At 41.5% G+C, this 16,844-nt stretch overlaps 1 protein-coding gene across 3 annotated transcripts; it reads right to left on the reverse strand.

Moving 5' to 3' along the window:
• Positions 1-4,668: 4,668 nt before the first annotated feature.
• On the reverse strand, positions 4,669-16,284 carry phf3 (PHD finger protein 3). 3 transcript variants are annotated; one of them, XM_083695765.1, is made up of 17 exons: positions 16,074-16,284; positions 15,249-15,324; positions 14,687-14,949; positions 14,434-14,565; positions 11,694-13,026; positions 11,200-11,494; positions 10,619-10,673; positions 10,410-10,527; positions 10,057-10,213; positions 9,527-9,643; positions 8,823-8,951; positions 8,597-8,759; positions 8,119-8,299; positions 7,812-7,959; positions 7,599-7,688; positions 7,312-7,507; positions 4,669-7,147 (listed from the first exon to the last, which is right to left on the reverse strand). In XM_083695765.1, the coding sequence occupies exons 3-17, from the start codon at positions 14,922-14,924 to the stop codon at positions 5,295-5,297; spliced, it is 5,205 nt and encodes a 1,734-aa protein (XP_083551891.1). In that variant the 5' UTR covers positions 14,925-14,949; positions 15,249-15,324; positions 16,074-16,284; the 3' UTR covers positions 4,669-5,294. The 3 variants fall into 3 exon arrangements, with proteins under 3 accessions (XP_083551891.1, XP_083551890.1, XP_083551889.1); XM_083695764.1 differs by lacking the exons at positions 15,249-15,324; positions 16,074-16,284 and having other exon boundaries at positions 8,597-8,735; positions 14,687-15,161; XM_083695763.1 differs by lacking the exons at positions 15,249-15,324; positions 16,074-16,284 and having other exon boundaries at positions 14,687-15,161.
• Positions 16,285-16,844: the final 560 nt, after the last annotated feature.

Below are 16,844 nucleotides of genomic sequence, written 5' to 3' on the forward strand. Positions count from 1 at the left end.
CCATTTTTAGTGTTTTTATTTGTACAAATACAGCTTACAATAAGCCAACATAAAAGTAATTATCAGGCCCAAACACCATGTAAAAATGTACACTTCATTTGTACTGGATTTGCAAAACTATAACAAAGAATGTGGCATTAATCACTTATTTTTCAGTGTGTGCAACCTGGCTACCTTTGAAATTTATATTTTCTTTGGGTAGAAAACATAAACGTTAGTCCAGTTAGTTCAATTTTGACTGAAATGAAAGAGTTTTTTACAGAAAGTTTAAATGGGTGTATTTGTTATTTCAAAGGGTGCATATTTGATCTGCAATTTCGGACAAGAAGAGACGGGAAGTTCCGAGCATTGGGACAGCCTGAGGGCCATGCCAACTATGGGCGCAGTGTGGGTCAGTGTGGAGTCACCCCTTGCACCCTGGTCCAATGCAAGAACGGAGGGACATGTGTGGACTCTGGATCATCTGTTTAGTATGTACACCTTTCTTATTTTAATATTAATCTGTTTTATTGAGACATTGATCCAATGTAATAACAAAACATGACATGATAACTGCAATGTAATGTAGATAGCTAAATGTGACTGTTTTGAGTTAATTGAATGGATGTTGTAAATGTGCCTTTACAATATTGCTCTAGCAGAGGAGTCTTAAGGTGAGTACCCGTTCCAGAGAGCCCTCGGTCTGTCGAACTGAGAAAACATGTATCGATGTTGCATGTCAGACCAAGGCTTAGTGGGCATCCTTCCTCCTCCGGGTAATCAATGTTATTATCTCAATTTACCTGGAAGGTTGGCTTTATGACGAAAACACTTGTACTCGCTTTACACTGAGTACAAGTGTTAACCACATTACTCATGGATGGCAAGTAGATAGTTGAGGATGTCAGACACTCTTCTTCAGGGGGAGCTATACTGTCTTTCCGTTGTACACAGGATCAGAGTGACAAGTAGATAATTGAGGAGTTGTGTGTTTAATTATAAAAAAATATCTAAAATAGATGCCAAATGTGCTAATAAAAAATGCAACGCCTGTTTCTGAGTAGTAGTAGGCCGAGTGTTGGGATGTAAGCACTAACACTAATCATGAACATGTTGGTTAAACCACCACTGTGAATATATTCTTCCTCCCTAGCTGCCAGTGCCCATTTGGATGGAAAGGAGCACTCTGCTCTGAGACTGTGTCTGTGTGCGATACTAAACACAGTCCCCCTCCCCTGTGTTCCCACGGATCCATCTGCATCCCTCTCCCAGACGGATATATCTGCCACTGCCCCCTGGGGACTGCTGGACTGTACTGCCAGCTAGGTCAGAATACAAATAAACCACCTAGTCTGGCCTAACATCGCATTGTATCTAATACGATATACAGTGCCCTGCATAAGTGATGGGACAGTGAAGCATTTTTCCTTCTTTTGGTTTATACTCCAAAAGTTTGGATTTGAAATCTAACAATTACTATGAGGTTAAAGTATAGATTCTCAGCTTTTATTTGATGGTATTAATGTCATATTGGTTTCACCATTTTTACACACCTTTTCCAAATTAAGCAATAATGTTTAGTATTTGGTCTGCAATCTTCAGTTGTTGTTTGTTTTCAGGTCATTTTGCCTAAAATTGTATCATTATGAAATGAAATGCATGTTCAATTGGATTTAAATCTGAAGACTTGGCCTGTGAAGGACCTTCCACTTTTTTGCACTGAAAAAAACCCTAGTTGCTATGGCAGTATGTTTTGGGTCATTGTCTTACTGTATGTTGTGCCATCCAATGAATTTAGAGGCATTTGCTTGTACTCAAGCAGACAAGATGTTTCTGTACACTTCAAAATACATTCTGCTGCTGCCGTCAGCAGTTACATCATCAATTAAGGCAAGTTAGCCAGTTTTAGTGGCAGCTATACATGCCCAAACTATAACAACCATCACATAGCTCTTGCAATCACTCTGCTACATGATAATATTAACCTTATCTGTCCACAAAACCTTTTTCCAGACCTCTGTAGGCTTTTGAGGTACATTTTAGTAAACAGTAACCTGACCATTCTTTTGGGGGATATTGAATGGTTTGCACCTTTGAGAAAAGCCTCTGTAGTTTGGCTGGTTCTGCGTTTGGTAGTTTATGACTCGTTCACGTCTGGAGAGTGTTCCTGATCTGTGGGACAGTTGTTTTGGGGTTTTCTTAATTACGGTGAGTCATTCTTCAGTCACTATAGAAGTCTTCCTTGGCCTTCGATTTCATTTGCATAGCTCACCAGTGCTTTTTTTCTTTTTAATGATGTCCCAAACTGGTCGAACATCATGAAAAAGATGTTCTGTGATTTTGGCAAGCCTAAGGTTTAGGCTATGTTTCTGATTTTTTTAAATGTTTTTTTTTTTAGCATAATAATGGCTTCCTTGACTTTCATTGACACAAATGCTGTGATGGAACACACCTGACTAACCAGAAACACCTGTCAAACCAATTGTCTCATTACTTTTGGTGCCATGAAATAGGGGGACAATGTATAAAATCTCTACTTTAACCTCATAGTAATTGTTTGATTTCAAATCCAAACTTTTGGAGTATTACTTATACAGGGCACTGTATCACATGTATGCATGCATGAATTAATTAATTAATTAAGTAATGCTTTATTTTGTACATTAGGTGATTCTCATATGGCATTATAGAGAGAGAGAGAAGGTTGTTTTATTGTCCAAAGCCATCATACAAAATGTAGTTATCAAGCTGACAAAATGGTAGAAGATATGAAGTTAAATATTCACAATAACACTTTATTCAATAGTTAAATATGTTTCCCTGTTGTTGATGTTTCAGCTATGGCTATTAGTGACCCATTCTTCAGTGGTAACCTCTCCTCTTGGATGTCTTTTCCTCCTGTGAGTATGAGGCACATGACAGTCCTGCAGCTGCAGTTCCAGACTCTATCACCAGAGGGCATTATTTTCTACACTGCACAGCATCTCAGTGCCAGAGCTGGTAAGAACAGAATAGAACAAACAAAAAACATTTTGTTCTGATAGTAATATATCTGAATCTTTGTGGGAAGTTCCCTTTCAGTCATCAAACCTTCCCTGCAATAGATTTGATCTTATATGAAATGTATAAAAAAGCTTGCTTCATTATCACCTTATTTATTTGATATGGGGAAACCAGCCATTTCTGTTTTTTAAAGAAATACAGACCCTGCCAATAATCCTGTTGTCGTATACACTACGCTAAATAACATATTGGCCGATCATGTCATATAGGTATTCTTATCCCTCCACTGGTCTGTTCTTATGTTATCCACAGGAGACTTCTTCTGTGTGTCTTTAATGTCAGGGTTTGTCCAGCTGCACTACAACCTGGGGGATGGCATCAATGTGTTACAGTCTGTCAATAGAGTAGATATAAGTGGCAGAACCTGGCACACAGTGAGAGCTGGCAGGACTGGGCGTCATGGATTCCTCGCCCTTGATGGGGTGGAGGTGAGACAGAATGCCACTGAGGGGATGACCACGCTGGACATTGGCACAGACATTTTCATCGGAGGTGTGTCTACCCTAAGCTCAGTCTCTAGCTACGCTGTGGAGAACGAGCCTGTGGGCTTCACCGGTGGCATCAGAGAGCTCATCCTCAACGGACATGACTTTGACCTGACAGAGGTGGGGGCACTGAGCGGAGCCAACGTAGGGGACTGGGATGGCACAGCCTGTGGGTACAAGGTGTGCCAAAATGGTGGCCGCTGCAGTGCAAATGGCATCGACTCCTTCGTGTGCACCTGCCCCCCGCCCTGGACTGGCCCTGTGTGTAACCAGTCGGTGAACTGTGTCAACAACCTCTGCCAACAAGGGTCCCTGTGTGCCCCCACTGCTCGGACTGCTTCATACGACTGCATCTGCCCTCTAGGACGGGAGGGAAAGTACTGTGATAAGGAGGTGAATGTGACTACTCTAAACTTTGTTGGAAATTCATATGTGAAATACAGGGATCCTAAATTTTTCTCAAGAAATCTAAGGTATACACAGCTGTCCTTTAATTTTTCCACAAGCGCAAATGAAGGTTTGATAGTGTGGATGGGAAGGGCAGAGCATGAGGATGATGATTATCTTGGCATCGGACTTCAGGAGGGTCACCTCAAAATCGCCATCAACCTCGGGGAGAGAATCTCCCACCCACTTACCTTCAGAAACGTCACATTATGTTGCAACAAATGGCATCATTTGTCCATCTCTCTGAACAGTACCATCGCTCAGGTGGTCCTTAATAATGACAGGATCCTCTTTGAGGATGTAGATCCTTTTGAGCGTTATGTGGCCCTTAATTATGGGGGTCAGTTTTACTTTGGAGGGTTTGAGTTTCACAGAAACATATCAACAGTGACATCTGACGTCTTTACAAAGAGGTTTATGGGAAACCTCAAAGATGTTCATTTGTATCAGGACCCCAGGCAACTGCACTTTCTCCGAAACAGTGAAGGCTTTAATGTTTACAAGGGCAATGAGTAGTTATTGTGAAAATGATTGGCTTGTGTGTTAGGATAAATTAGCTGAGACAGTGTCTAGATTGAATTCCTAGAACTTGTGCTTATACTTGTATGTTTACACTTTCTTACTACATGGTAGCAGTACAACACTTATTTTGAGGCAACCATTTGATCAAAATGTCTAAAGAAAACCTTTAATCAACAATAAAAAGATTAGCTTTATTATGAACTGTACATAAACACACTGTGCAGAAGGCACACTTGATTTCTAATGTACATGACCAGCCAAAATGTACAGAGACAATATTTGTCAATAGAAATAAGTAGAAAAAAACATTTGAGCAGTTTAAAAAATAAAATTTAAAAACCAGAATAGAAGCTGCTTTAACGGCAAATGTTGTTGTTTTTTTGTCCCACTCAAGGGTTAGTTCTCCTCAGCTGCATTACATTCATGTCAAACTGAGTACTCTCAGCATCTTCACCCAACTGTGCATTTCATACCTCCATGCTTGCACTTCATGTTGTTTCATGCAAATGAAAATATAAACCACTTGTGAGACATATCAGAGCATTTATGCTCAGTGCAGCATGTCATTGTATGACATACATAATAAAGATATATACAATAAAAATGAACAGACATTAGAAAAACATGAGATTCAAAACTTGAAAATCACCTCAAAGCCTTATCGGTTTTAAGAAACCCGATTTCTGAATGTGTTAATAATCCTACTGAAACATTTTGCTCTACTGTATTGTAAATATAATAACTGTGATAAAAAAATTACATTTATAGGAATTGGCCAAAAAAAAAAAAAAAAAATGATCATGAATGACTGTCTTTTGAACTTCGCCTCCCCTTGTCATAATCCGAGTCTCTCCTGTGTCTGTGCCTGTCCTTCTGGCGGCTGCTGTGGTCATCACTGTGGTGCCTTTCTTTCCTTCTCTCACCATGGCGGTCTTCTTTCAAGTGTCCGTGGTGCCTGCTCCTTTCCCTGTGCTTGTCCTCGTAGCTGTGCTCATGTTTCCTCCCTCGCTCCTTCTCGTTGTCGCTGTCATGGCGTCTGCTCTTCTTCCCCTGATGGGACTCACTGTGGTGCCTGTGCCTTTCATACTCATCTCTGTGCTCCTTATGGCTGTCGTCTGGATGCCGCGGTTGCCTGTCCCAGGGGTCACTGTAGAGCCGGTCTGGTCCCTTGTCCTCTTTGATTGTGAATGGTGGTGGGTTGGATGATTCAGCAAAAGTGTTATAAGCAAGCGGTGGCCCGGGCACTGCATTCAGGGGAGTAGGACTAGGTTGAGGCCATTGTGTGCCGTGATTCCGTGGATCATCATGGAACATCATGGGTGGGGGGACACTAGGATAACCAAAGTTGGCAGGTACTTGGGGAGGATGCTGCTGGGGTGGGAAGGGTGTAGTATTGTTAAAAGTAGGAATAGCTGGTGCTACTTGGGGCTGATACTGGAATTGTGGTGTGGCATAGGAAGCTGCTTGTGGTCCATGGTCAGGATGAGGGTATACAGCTGGGGGAACTAGATGATCTGGCTGGGATCTAGTGGGATTGGTGTTGTTGCTCTGGACTTCTTCCATGGGTCTGTAGTCTGTCTGAGGCTTATACAAATATCCATGTTGAGCTGCCATAGGTTGATAATTTCTGGTGCTCAACACAGGAACTAGTTGTTGAATCTGTGGAGCTGGATGGCTGGTGGTACCTGAATGTGCCACTTCTGTTCTGTTCTCTTCAGTCACATTGGAATATGCAGAACTCTTTTTCAAGATTCCACTTGGAGGTGGTTTAGGTAGGCTCATGGGCTGATCCGAAACAGCTTGAGATGTTGAAAAGGTGGATGGGCTCTCTTCAGCAGAAACATTGGATGAGGCCATAGGACATAAGAAAATAGGTTTCTCCTGGTTAGCTTTGTCATTGTCACTCACTGAATCTCCTTTATTTGGTGAGATAGCACTGTTAGGCTCACTCCCAACCGGAGCTGTTGACAAGCCAGCCAGGAATGCTTCAGTTGAAACATCTGGAGGCTTATCTTTCAGACAGACGGACATGCTATGGTTAACTACACTCACATCTTCTTTTGTTAATGAGTCGTCAGAGCTAGATTTCTCAGTTGCGCTGGCCGATGTCAGCTCTGCTTTGGCAATTTTTGGTTCTTTCTTCTTAATAACAAAACGTTCCAGTCTTGAAGCACTTGAGGGACTTTTGGTAGTATTTCCTTGGGCTGCTCCATCAGCCTTGGAGGCCTCCTTGGTCTTCTGAGGGTCATCATTTGCTGGTGTGGGTTTACCTGACAGATCTGGCAGGGGTGGCAGTTCCCCACCCCAACCCAACAGAACCCCAGGGAGAAAGCGTAGTGGTTTATTGGACTCCTGGAGATTGCCTTCGTCCGATGAAGATGCCTTCTCAGGGGAGTCTATATTGGACTCAGCAACATCCTCAGCTGTGTTAGACTGTTCCTCTGCTTCCTTTGTATGTGTTGCACTAAGTGAAGTCAGATAAGAGTTGACCTCATCCCGGGCAATTTCAGCATTTTCTATAGGAACTGTCTGGGGCTTGCTCTCTGGTATAAACCTTGCCGTCTCATTTAAGTCCACAGGCAAGAAGTCCCTCTTAGGCCTCTGGCGGATGATTAGTCCAAGGAGGAGGTTGGGACGGTTAGCTTCCAATCCTGTAAAATTACAGAGTAAAATTTAGATCTCTAGAAAAAGACGAAGTCAATATAAATCAATCCTATAAAATCACACATAATTAAATCAAAGTATGGATAATAAAAAAAAAACATGCTTATTTAAATTCCTTTCAATACTAACAAGAAGAGAATGTTGGTGTTACCTGGGCCATCAAATGGAACAAGTTGGTGTGGAACTTTTTCGATGGCACCCAAGGGAATGAGATACATGTCTTTCACTTGTTTTAAGTTGTTGGCAACCACTCCAAAACGTTTACGGCTGCTAAAGTAGGCATAGAGTAGAGTGTATGAGATCTCATCTTCCTCTGTCTCTGGGGAGAAGCGAATCAGGCACACCTCCTGAAGATAAAAAATAAAAAATAAAGTCCACAGTTCATGCACAGGTTGTCTGGAATACTTGTGCTAATAATGCAAAGGAGTGTAAACTCACCTTTGTTCCAGTGGCACGAATCTTGTCAAAATAGTCCCACACAATTTGTGGGGTGATCCTTCCACCAACCTGAATGCTGTCCTGCAGATCCTGATGAGAGTGAGCCTCATAAGTATTTCAAGTTGCTTTATAACTTTATGTATTAGTTTAATATGCCATTTGCATTTCACAGTGAACCCACAAGAGAAGGAAATCCTGTTCTGTGGTATTTACCTCAGTCAGGTGATCCAGAACACCTGAGACTGGGTATGCTCTTGTTACAAGCTTAGCCACTGCGGGCATGTTCACAAATCCTCTCCACAAAGACTGCAGGTTGGCGAGGAAGGCAACCTCGTCTACTCTTCCACTCGTATACTCTGACCTGAAAGAAATCCCATCACATAGCTTTAGAATGACCCTGCAACTGCAGTATACTTACTACAGAGGAACCAGAGTTTGTCAACATTGACGCTTTTACTTTGTATTTATCCTGACCCTACATATAGAAGAATCATACAAGAAAAATAATTTGAGGACATACCTCCCCTCATATTTGGAGCTAAGGAGGCTCTCTTCTAACACACTGAGGTGGAGGTTGTCATCCTTTGTAGTTGAGGGCATGCTCTTCGTCTCTCCCTCCATGGTGGACTGCCTCCTCACAACAGTGGTGGCCACCTTCACAACTTTGGTTGGAGCCTCCTCGACAGGTGGAGCCATACGACCTTCCAAAACAAAAAATCTATTACTCAAAGGGAAAAATAAATCTGGTAAACTTTAAAACATGCTGACCAGGCAAAGACATTACAACACAAGTAATAATGCTGTAGAGATTCATGATATCAGTTGGGCTGAACTGAATTTGAAGGGGTGTTCTCTCTTAATATACATTTTCATATTTAGCCTACAAAAATGTAAACATGTATTTCACATGTTTTGTAGTCTTTAGTTTGATTTGTAACATTGGCTGTTTTTTAATTTCAAACAATATCTGGGTGTTACTAGTAACAATCAAGGCCAACCTGTGCAGATTTTGCAGTGTAGGTCAAACAGATGAGACTTGTGCAGGTTGGTTGTATCTTTAACAATCTTGATGGTCTCAGTTGTCTTCTCTTCAGAGGCTTCTACTAGCACTTCAGGAACTTTGGGAGCAGGCTCTAACTGTAATACAATAGAGAACAACAACTATGGAGATTCTGAGTTCATAATGAGTGTAGAACACAGACTATGGTGTGAACTGTGTCTCACCTCCACCTCTATGACTTCAGGTGTTTTCACAGGCTCTTGGCTCTCAATTTCAATTTCCCCTTTGTGGGTGATTTTGGTGATGGGTCGCCTCTCTGCCTCCCTCTGCTCTTTTTCAATCATTTCAATTGTCTGCAAAAACACAACATTATTGATTCAAACGCACAATAAGCAATAACCTTAGCATACAATATCAAGCTGAAGTCACAAATGCAATAGTCTTATTTTGGAAGCATTTGACCTTAAAGGGGCAGTTTGGGATTGGTACATCCATTTTGGCCTTTTAAATTCAAGATAAATAGCCATTGATTCTGGAAGAATATAACTTCATGAGACTCATGAGCTTATTTCAACTGTCTAACCCAGTCAGAACACAACATACGCTTGTTTTACTCCATTATTTGTAAACAACGTAATTGTAAGCAAACACTGTATATCTTCAAAACATAGTTAACTATCATTTTGATCTTATGGATGGTCAGTCCTTTCATCTACAGCTCAGTCTATGAATTGCTGTTTACCAAAAAATGTGGCGGGGTGACCCCTTTGTTGTTGTTTGAATCCCAGATTGCTCCTTTAATAACCAAAATAACAATACAAGTAGTGTCTAATAGAATCAACTACTTATGTTACTTGCATCTTCGAAATGATATGCTGTCAACTACTCAAAGCTTAGTTATTTCAGGGAAGGAAGGGGAGTTGCTTACATGTCGATTCTCCCTCTGTCTCCAAGCAGCCAATTCTTGGGAGGCTAGTTCCTCAGGGCTCATTCGAATTAAATGGCCTGGAGAAATCTCTCCTTTGAGAACTCTCTTGAATAAAACCTGAAAAACAAGTCATTTAAAGTTCATAGATGAATACAGGGGCAGTTTCCCAGATACAGATTGAGCCTAGTCCTGGACTAAATCACATGTTCAATGGGACTTTTTAGTCTAGGACTAGATTTAATCTAGGTCCAAGAAACCAGTCCATTGTGTTTTATGATGTTAACATAAAATGTATTTTAGTAGCCCAGGCATTTATTTGCTTTAACCCAAGAGCGCACCCAGTGTGTATTGGAGACAGGCTACGATCGGAGGCCACGGTTATTCTGTTTAGACCCCACCGCTGCTGCCAAACTTCTGCTCGAACCAGTGATATGACAGAGCTGAATATAAACCATACAATGTATTTTGACTCAGTGTGCATTATTGGAGACAGGTGTTTGTTTTGCAATTGTTATGACACAGTAACTTACATTGTTTTTAGTATCTTTGAGGTTGAACGTTAAGCTCCTGTACTTGCTCTTGTATTTGCTGTCAGTGTCCCGGTAGAAGTGGAAAAGCTCTCTTTCAGTCTTCTTAGAAACTTCAGTTACCTTCTCTGTGGAGACCTTGAGGTCGGACTCCTTCAACCTAAAAACATTTTTTTTACTTTGACAGAGACACATAGTAGTCCTAAGCTTTAAAAACAATTACAGGAGACCTTGTCTGGTCCTTGAGAAAACAGAACATGTTAAGTCGACATCAAAGCAAACCATATGGTGCAACGGCCAACATTTATGGGGTTTCTAGAAGAGGTCTCCATTAGACTGTCCTAATGGATGTTTACCGTTTCAGGAGGATGTCCTTCAGAGAATCACGCACACTCCTCCTGATCTGCTCCACAGACGGTTTCTTTGAGGATGCAGGTGACACCTTGCTTTTTGTGTCTTGTTTTACTTGCACTCCTATTGGGACAGAATAACAGACGTTATTCCCAACTCTAAGCAGGTGGGGGCGCTGTGACAACATACTGTGTGAAATCTAAAGTAAAATTACCAGTTTTCTGTACTGCTTCTTTGATCTCTGTAGACTGCCTTCTTTCCACAGAGTCCTACATTAGGGTAAAACATAGACATATATTGCACTTAGTAAAAAAAATCATTTACATCTAATAACTAAGACTGATTTGAAAAGGTGTAGATACATTTTTTAACATTTGTGGTATTTGAGGAGTGAGCAAAATATAAATGTCTTGGCAATGGTGAAAAAGAGTGAATGCAATTGAGTTAACAATGGTGTGGACATCATGGTAACCATACGCCCATGTGTAAAGTGGCAATAAGATAAAAGAGTAATTTAAAAAGATTAACAAACCCTTGTATGGTGGTAACACTGGGTATGATAAATATCAGCTGAATTAGCTGAAGAGGACAAAATCTGCATCATTAAATTAAACCAATAATTAGCTTGAAAGAAGCAAGGCATTTTCAGAGGAAAATGCTAATCAATGTTACCAAAACAATTTTTGCTGGCAGCTTATGCACATTTTAATGACACTAAAGGGGAGTTTGATATATCTAAAACATACATTTACACAGCTATGTTCAAATAAATGCATGCACACTAATGACTCTTACTTTTCTGGATGGCTTAACTCCCCCTGACGTGACAGGATGTGGGGACCCTTGTTTCCGCTTGAGAGGTAGCTTGTTGACCTGGCCCTCAGACTTGGGCTGGTCCTCTGTCTTGGGCTGGTCCTCTGTCTCAGTGCCTTCTTGGGTATCAGGCTCCACCTTGGTGTTGTCCTTAGAGCAGCACTTCAGACAGATGTACACCTGGTCGTCTTTCTCCATTTGCTGCACTTTCAACAGGTCAAGGCCCACACAGTCGCCATGGAACCAGTCGTCACAGCGACCACAGCCCACCATGAACCTAAACAGAGCCGTGTTGTTTAGTGTCCAGACATGCTGAGACAACATGTGCTCTCAATGCAGCATAGATGTTTCAATTGTAAAGCTGTGCACCTGCTCTTCTTTCATTCTTTTCATTCAGGGATTTGATTTTGGAGATAATAATTCAAGATTATGTTGTTACTTAACAATCTTAGTTAGAGTAAAAAGCAGAGACCTACCTGTTGCTATGGTGTGTCTTGCATAATCCACAGCTCTTGCTTGGCTCGCATACAGTCTCACTGTTAGCAGGTTCCTCATCAGTGGTTTCCTTTTTCACAACAGGGGCATTATCAGGGATGAACAACTGAGGTTCTTCCACAGAGATGCTCCTGCTAGCATTTCTACTCTTCTGTTTTTGTAGGGTCTTCTCTGGTTTCTTCACTTTATACTGCTCTTGCTCCCCAATCTCCACCTCAGGTGTCTCCTTTAGTGGCTGGCCAGGTTTACCAGGTGACAGGTGTGCACTTTGTGGTTTGGGTCCAACGTGCAAGTGAGGGTGTTTAGACATCCCCTGTTGCACACCAGGACGGCTGTCAGGCAGTAAAGTTTTTTTGACTGGGGAACGAGCCATGTCTGGTAATTTCGGCTTCAGTTTCACAGGACGTCCATCTTGCATTCTCTGTATTTTGTGGGCAGATTGAGTTGACCCATATTCTGATTGCCTTTTCAATGACATAATGACTTGCTTTCCTGTCATGGCTTTGATACTTTGTAAGTCACCACTCTGGATCTTCTTTGACAGTACATGTTGGGGTCCTTTCACCATGCTGCTTGGTCTACTTGGAACCAAGTGCTTATTCTTGACTGAGGATAGTGCCTGCTTCATATTTAGTTGCTTTTTGGCTGGAATCCTTTGCTCATTACCATCTTTGTTATTAGTTGTACTGACTTTGTTGTTGTGCACCTGCTTGCTGGCATCTTTCTCCACCCCGACTGGACCTTGCTTCTGAGAATCACTTTGGTCGTTTTGTTTGGTCTCTGCCAAACTGCCTAGGACTGCCTCATTGCCAGCCTGAACATCATTAGGGTTAACATAAGGGCCTAACCCAAGGGGAAGGTCATCACCACAACACTTCACAAGGGTCTGAGCAGTGTCCAAACCTCCAAAAGTCTGTGGTGTCAGTTTCTGCACATTGACAACTTCATCTTGCACCATGGCATATTCCATAACCCCACCATATGAGAAGCCATCCTCAAGGCAAACAGACTGGTCCGCATTTGCGTTTTCTGTGAGAGAAGTATGGGAGGGTCCTGGAAGTAGCTCAATTCTGAATCCACCAACTGTGACAGTCAACCGCCTTAAAACAACGACAGGATTCAACCAAGGTCCAAGTTCAAGATCATGGATGTTTATCCGGCCCCCGAGGGTCAACTCTCTCTTCACCTGAGAGGCACTAGCTCCCTTCTCTATCAGTACTGGCTTTTGCTGACTGATAACCACTCTCTTTCCAGGCCTTCCGGGGGGTTTGGCGTTGATCGACTTGATTGAAGACTCTATGCCTGCACTTTCCTCTGGAAAAAAATACAAAAAAAGAAAAGGCATTTGAGAGAATGAGAATCACCATCAGTCCTGATTTCAGATTTCAAGAAAGGAACAGCTTCATCATCAAATTTGTGGATATGAACAAGATTCAGATAAAAAGGAAAATGAGCAGGGTGTAAGTTTGTTGGAAATCTGCCCCCTCTGGCCACCACCAAATTCTGTTTGAATTTCCAAACAACAACATCCCTAATAATTATATAATCCCCGAAATGGACTTGCAGTGTTGAACATTAGCAGTTGTGTTTCTGCATTTGCGCACGATTCAAAGAGGCAGCCTCCATAGACAGAAAGGCGAAAGTCGGTGAGTCCACTCCCCTAGAACAACCCTGGCAGTAACAACTTGTTTACATGCAAACCGAGTGTCAGGTAAACCGAGTGTCAGGACACTACATTTTAGAAAGCACTTTTTCTGACCGAAACAGCATTTGTAAATGAATTGTAAATGAATATTTATTTCAAGAGATCTCATTACAACAATTAGGAAGCTTTTATAACGCTTCAATGTTACATACTGGACCTTTAAAACAAAAGTGTGGCATCAATTCCTATAGTAGCCTTTCATGTCTGATCAATGGTTATATCTTAAATGAATAGAAAGCTAATTGCATGCATATTAGGGATGTTAAAATAGGCTATTTTCATTCATTATGCCTACCACCGATTACCCAGTTTTACATAGGTGATTAGTGAAACGGTGTGGCAGCCTCGCCATTCGGGGAAAACAAGGAAAATATGCCGTTGCACTTTAAGTAATCAAAGACAGTTTAGCAACGCAAACGGACTCAAAATGTAGTTTTATGGCGAATTTAGGCCTATAGGGAAATAGCAGAATACAGCTACCTCTGCTGTGAGCATCATTCTCTCTGTTCAGCTCACTTCAAGGGGAGAGGTGGACAAGCACACAGACCTCACCAAGTAAATCTGCACTGGGCGGCAGAGAGGCTGTGAATTGCGCTCGAGTGGGAATCTGAGTGTGCACGTACAAGAAAATACACTGACACCCGACTGCATTATTGGGGGGCAATATTCAGTTAGCATAATGAGACTTGTTATGTTATTCCTATTTTAAAAATATGTTTTTTCATGACAACATTCCTGGTTTTAAAAAAGTTTCTTGTTTAGGGATTTTCTCTAACTGATCAGAATTCTATATCTTTTAAACGTTTACACGTTAACATCCCTGCTGCATATGCATCTCTGGTGCAACTTCATATCAGAGGCTATTGTGTTTAAATAGTTAGAATTTAGCATGACATAAGCAAGTTATTTTGGAGATTTTTTATGTAAGGTCCAGCTTATGCATATCCATTTTAACAGCAAAAGAAAACAAATTAGACCGCAGCAATTAAGCCTACTTAAAATACACAACAACTAACCTTGAGTCACTACACCTGCATGTTTCTTGGGTCTGCCAACTGGTCGTTTGACTCGTGGGGTTGCTGAACGAGTCAAGTCCTCACCAGTGTTGTTGAGGCCACTCTCTGTTCCACTAATGTCAAGATCTGCAACTAGAGAGGACAAGAACAACAGCTTGATACATAAATAATCAAGCACATTAACTGAATTCACATTATTACATTTGGTCAGTAAAGTGGGAAAATAAATAGCGTTACTTTCCTATACACATACCTGTTGACCCAGCAATCTGAAAGTTTGTGTCATCATTATCTAGGAGATTGAACTGGGAGCTTGCAGATCCAAACATGGGATCTTTGTCACTTAGCATGTTCTTTAGCGAGTCTCCCAGTTGGTTGAGACCTGTTCCAAACTCATTACTCGCTTCACATTCCAAGTTCTGGCCTATTAATAAGGAGTCATCCAACTGGTCACTGGGAATTAAATGGTTAAAGGTGTCAACTATATCCATGAATGCTGTTGCCTTTCTGTCAGCTCTGCAGGAACAGAAGAACAGACTACAGATTAAAACAGAGACAAAATGCATTGCCTTTACACTCCATAATTCATTCAATGCAATCATTTTCATCTAACATGATGATAACATATGTGAAACCGCTCTTGTACAGCAGTATATAACAAGACTGACTGCTAATCAATGTAGATTACTCGAAAAATGTTTAACATCTGGTGCAAACAATTGCGCTAATATTACAGCTATCAAATATAAAGCAGCATCGGTTAGCTGGCATGCTAACGTTACATGTATGAGGTTCCACAGCTGTAGGCTACTTACTGTGATGACTGACTCCTGATATCTTCATTACAGAACACCAAACACAATCAACGTGAACGTGTTAAACTCCTTATATCTAAAACGAATCGATGAACACAATAACATTGAATGGATAAGTGTTTTTTTAACACGTTGCAAGAATGGCACTAAACTTTGAGAGGCAGACACAGGTGCAGGGTAGCTGCAGACAAACAATCCAATCAGTGTCACTCGGCTAGCAATGCATGTCTGTCCTAGCTAACATTGCTATATCTAAGCTTACTAAACCGTTAGTTAGTTGGGAGGGGAATATGGTTGTTCTCCCCCCCCGCCAAAAACAAAAACGGCACTGCAGTGGTTTAATCGTTGCATAAAGTATTTTGCTGATCAAGTACATAACAGTGGTAAAGGCTGCATGTTGGGTAACTAGTGGTAAGCTGGCAAGCTAGCTTGCAAACAAGCTTGTGAAGGCCTGAGGCTGAGTGACAGCATTTTAGCTGTTTGCTAGTAGTAGTACTGGTGGGAAGCTAGCAACAATAGCGAAGTTTATGAGGTGTTTGGTTCCACAACTACACTTTTTTTTAAGACAACCCCAATACCCTTATTAAGGACACAAAAATAAACCATGCTGATGTAGTTTGTTAACTACTGTAACATGGCAGCGATGAGCTGGCAGACAGTAACTTAGGCCGCTGCAGGTTTGTTTGTAGCCAGCAATTAGCTTGCTAATGCTAGATAGCTAGCACATACTAAGCAATGATCACGCCCCCCTCAGTTTCATATTCTAAGAAATGCATCCACCCGAATTAGTGAGTGACACAATGTATAATGGCACTAACGTATTACCTTTCTGTCAACGCCTGTACATTTCCGAGCAATTACATTAACTCTGGCACCACACAGTGCTAAATCCCCGATACTTCCTTGAGCTCCGCCGCCATTCGCCCCCGCTGCAAAGCCATTCGGACAAGAGACGTTTGCTGTCACGTGGCTCGTGTTTACAGTGGGCTTGTTCACGCGTGTCTATTCGATTGTCATGCGGTGTTGTCTGACAGCTGCCATCAGATTTAGTAAAATAGCTTTCAAGATTTCATATATACTGGTCATAATCCATCCAGACTACAGGTGTTTTCCCTCCAAAGACGTAAAAGTGAGGCTGAAATTATAGTGCGAAGGCCGCGATCGAATATTTTGAAACTGCATCGTCCCAGTCTGGCAATGTTTGTCCACTGGAGGGCATCATAGGCAAGGAAATTGCTTTATCGGCAAATTATAGGTCCTATCTTAATAGTTAGAAACTTGATTCCTCGCATCCTCTCCTCCGTCCTCCACTCGCTTCCTTCTCAAAAAGCATTGAGCATCTTCTCCTCCAATGCGTTTGAGTAGGAAGCGAGTGGAGGACGGAGGAGATGACGCGAGGAATCAAGTTTCTAACAATTGAGAAAGGGACTCGGCCGGAAGCTTTAAAATCCATTGCTCTGGGAAGGGCATAACGAATAGGCCTAACTAAACTACCTTCACTTCAAGGGGCTTTGGGATTGGTAGCTATAAACATTCTTTTAATTATTTAATAAATAAATAATTATTAATATATATTGAAGAATATTAAGAATATAT

Source organism: Argentina silus (assembly GCF_951799395.1).
Source record: "Argentina silus genome assembly, chromosome: X".
Taxonomy (NCBI): Eukaryota; Metazoa; Chordata; class Actinopteri; order Argentiniformes; family Argentinidae; genus Argentina; species Argentina silus.

What these genes read in the sequence shown, in the direction of transcription:
- phf3 (XM_083695763.1), bottom strand. Translation starts at nt 15,041, where the DNA reads ATGAAAATGATTGCATTGAATGAATTATGGAGTGTAAAGGCAATGCAT. An exon ending in GACAGAGGGAGAATCGACAT is followed by an intron (nt 8,952 to 9,526) that starts GTAAGCAACTCC and finishes GTGTTTTTGCAG; the next exon opens with ACAATTGAAATGATTGAAAA. An exon ending in TTCTGGATCACCTGACTGAG is followed by an intron (nt 7,689 to 7,811) that starts GTAAATACCACA and finishes CACTCTCATCAG; the next exon opens with GATCTGCAGGACAGCATTCA.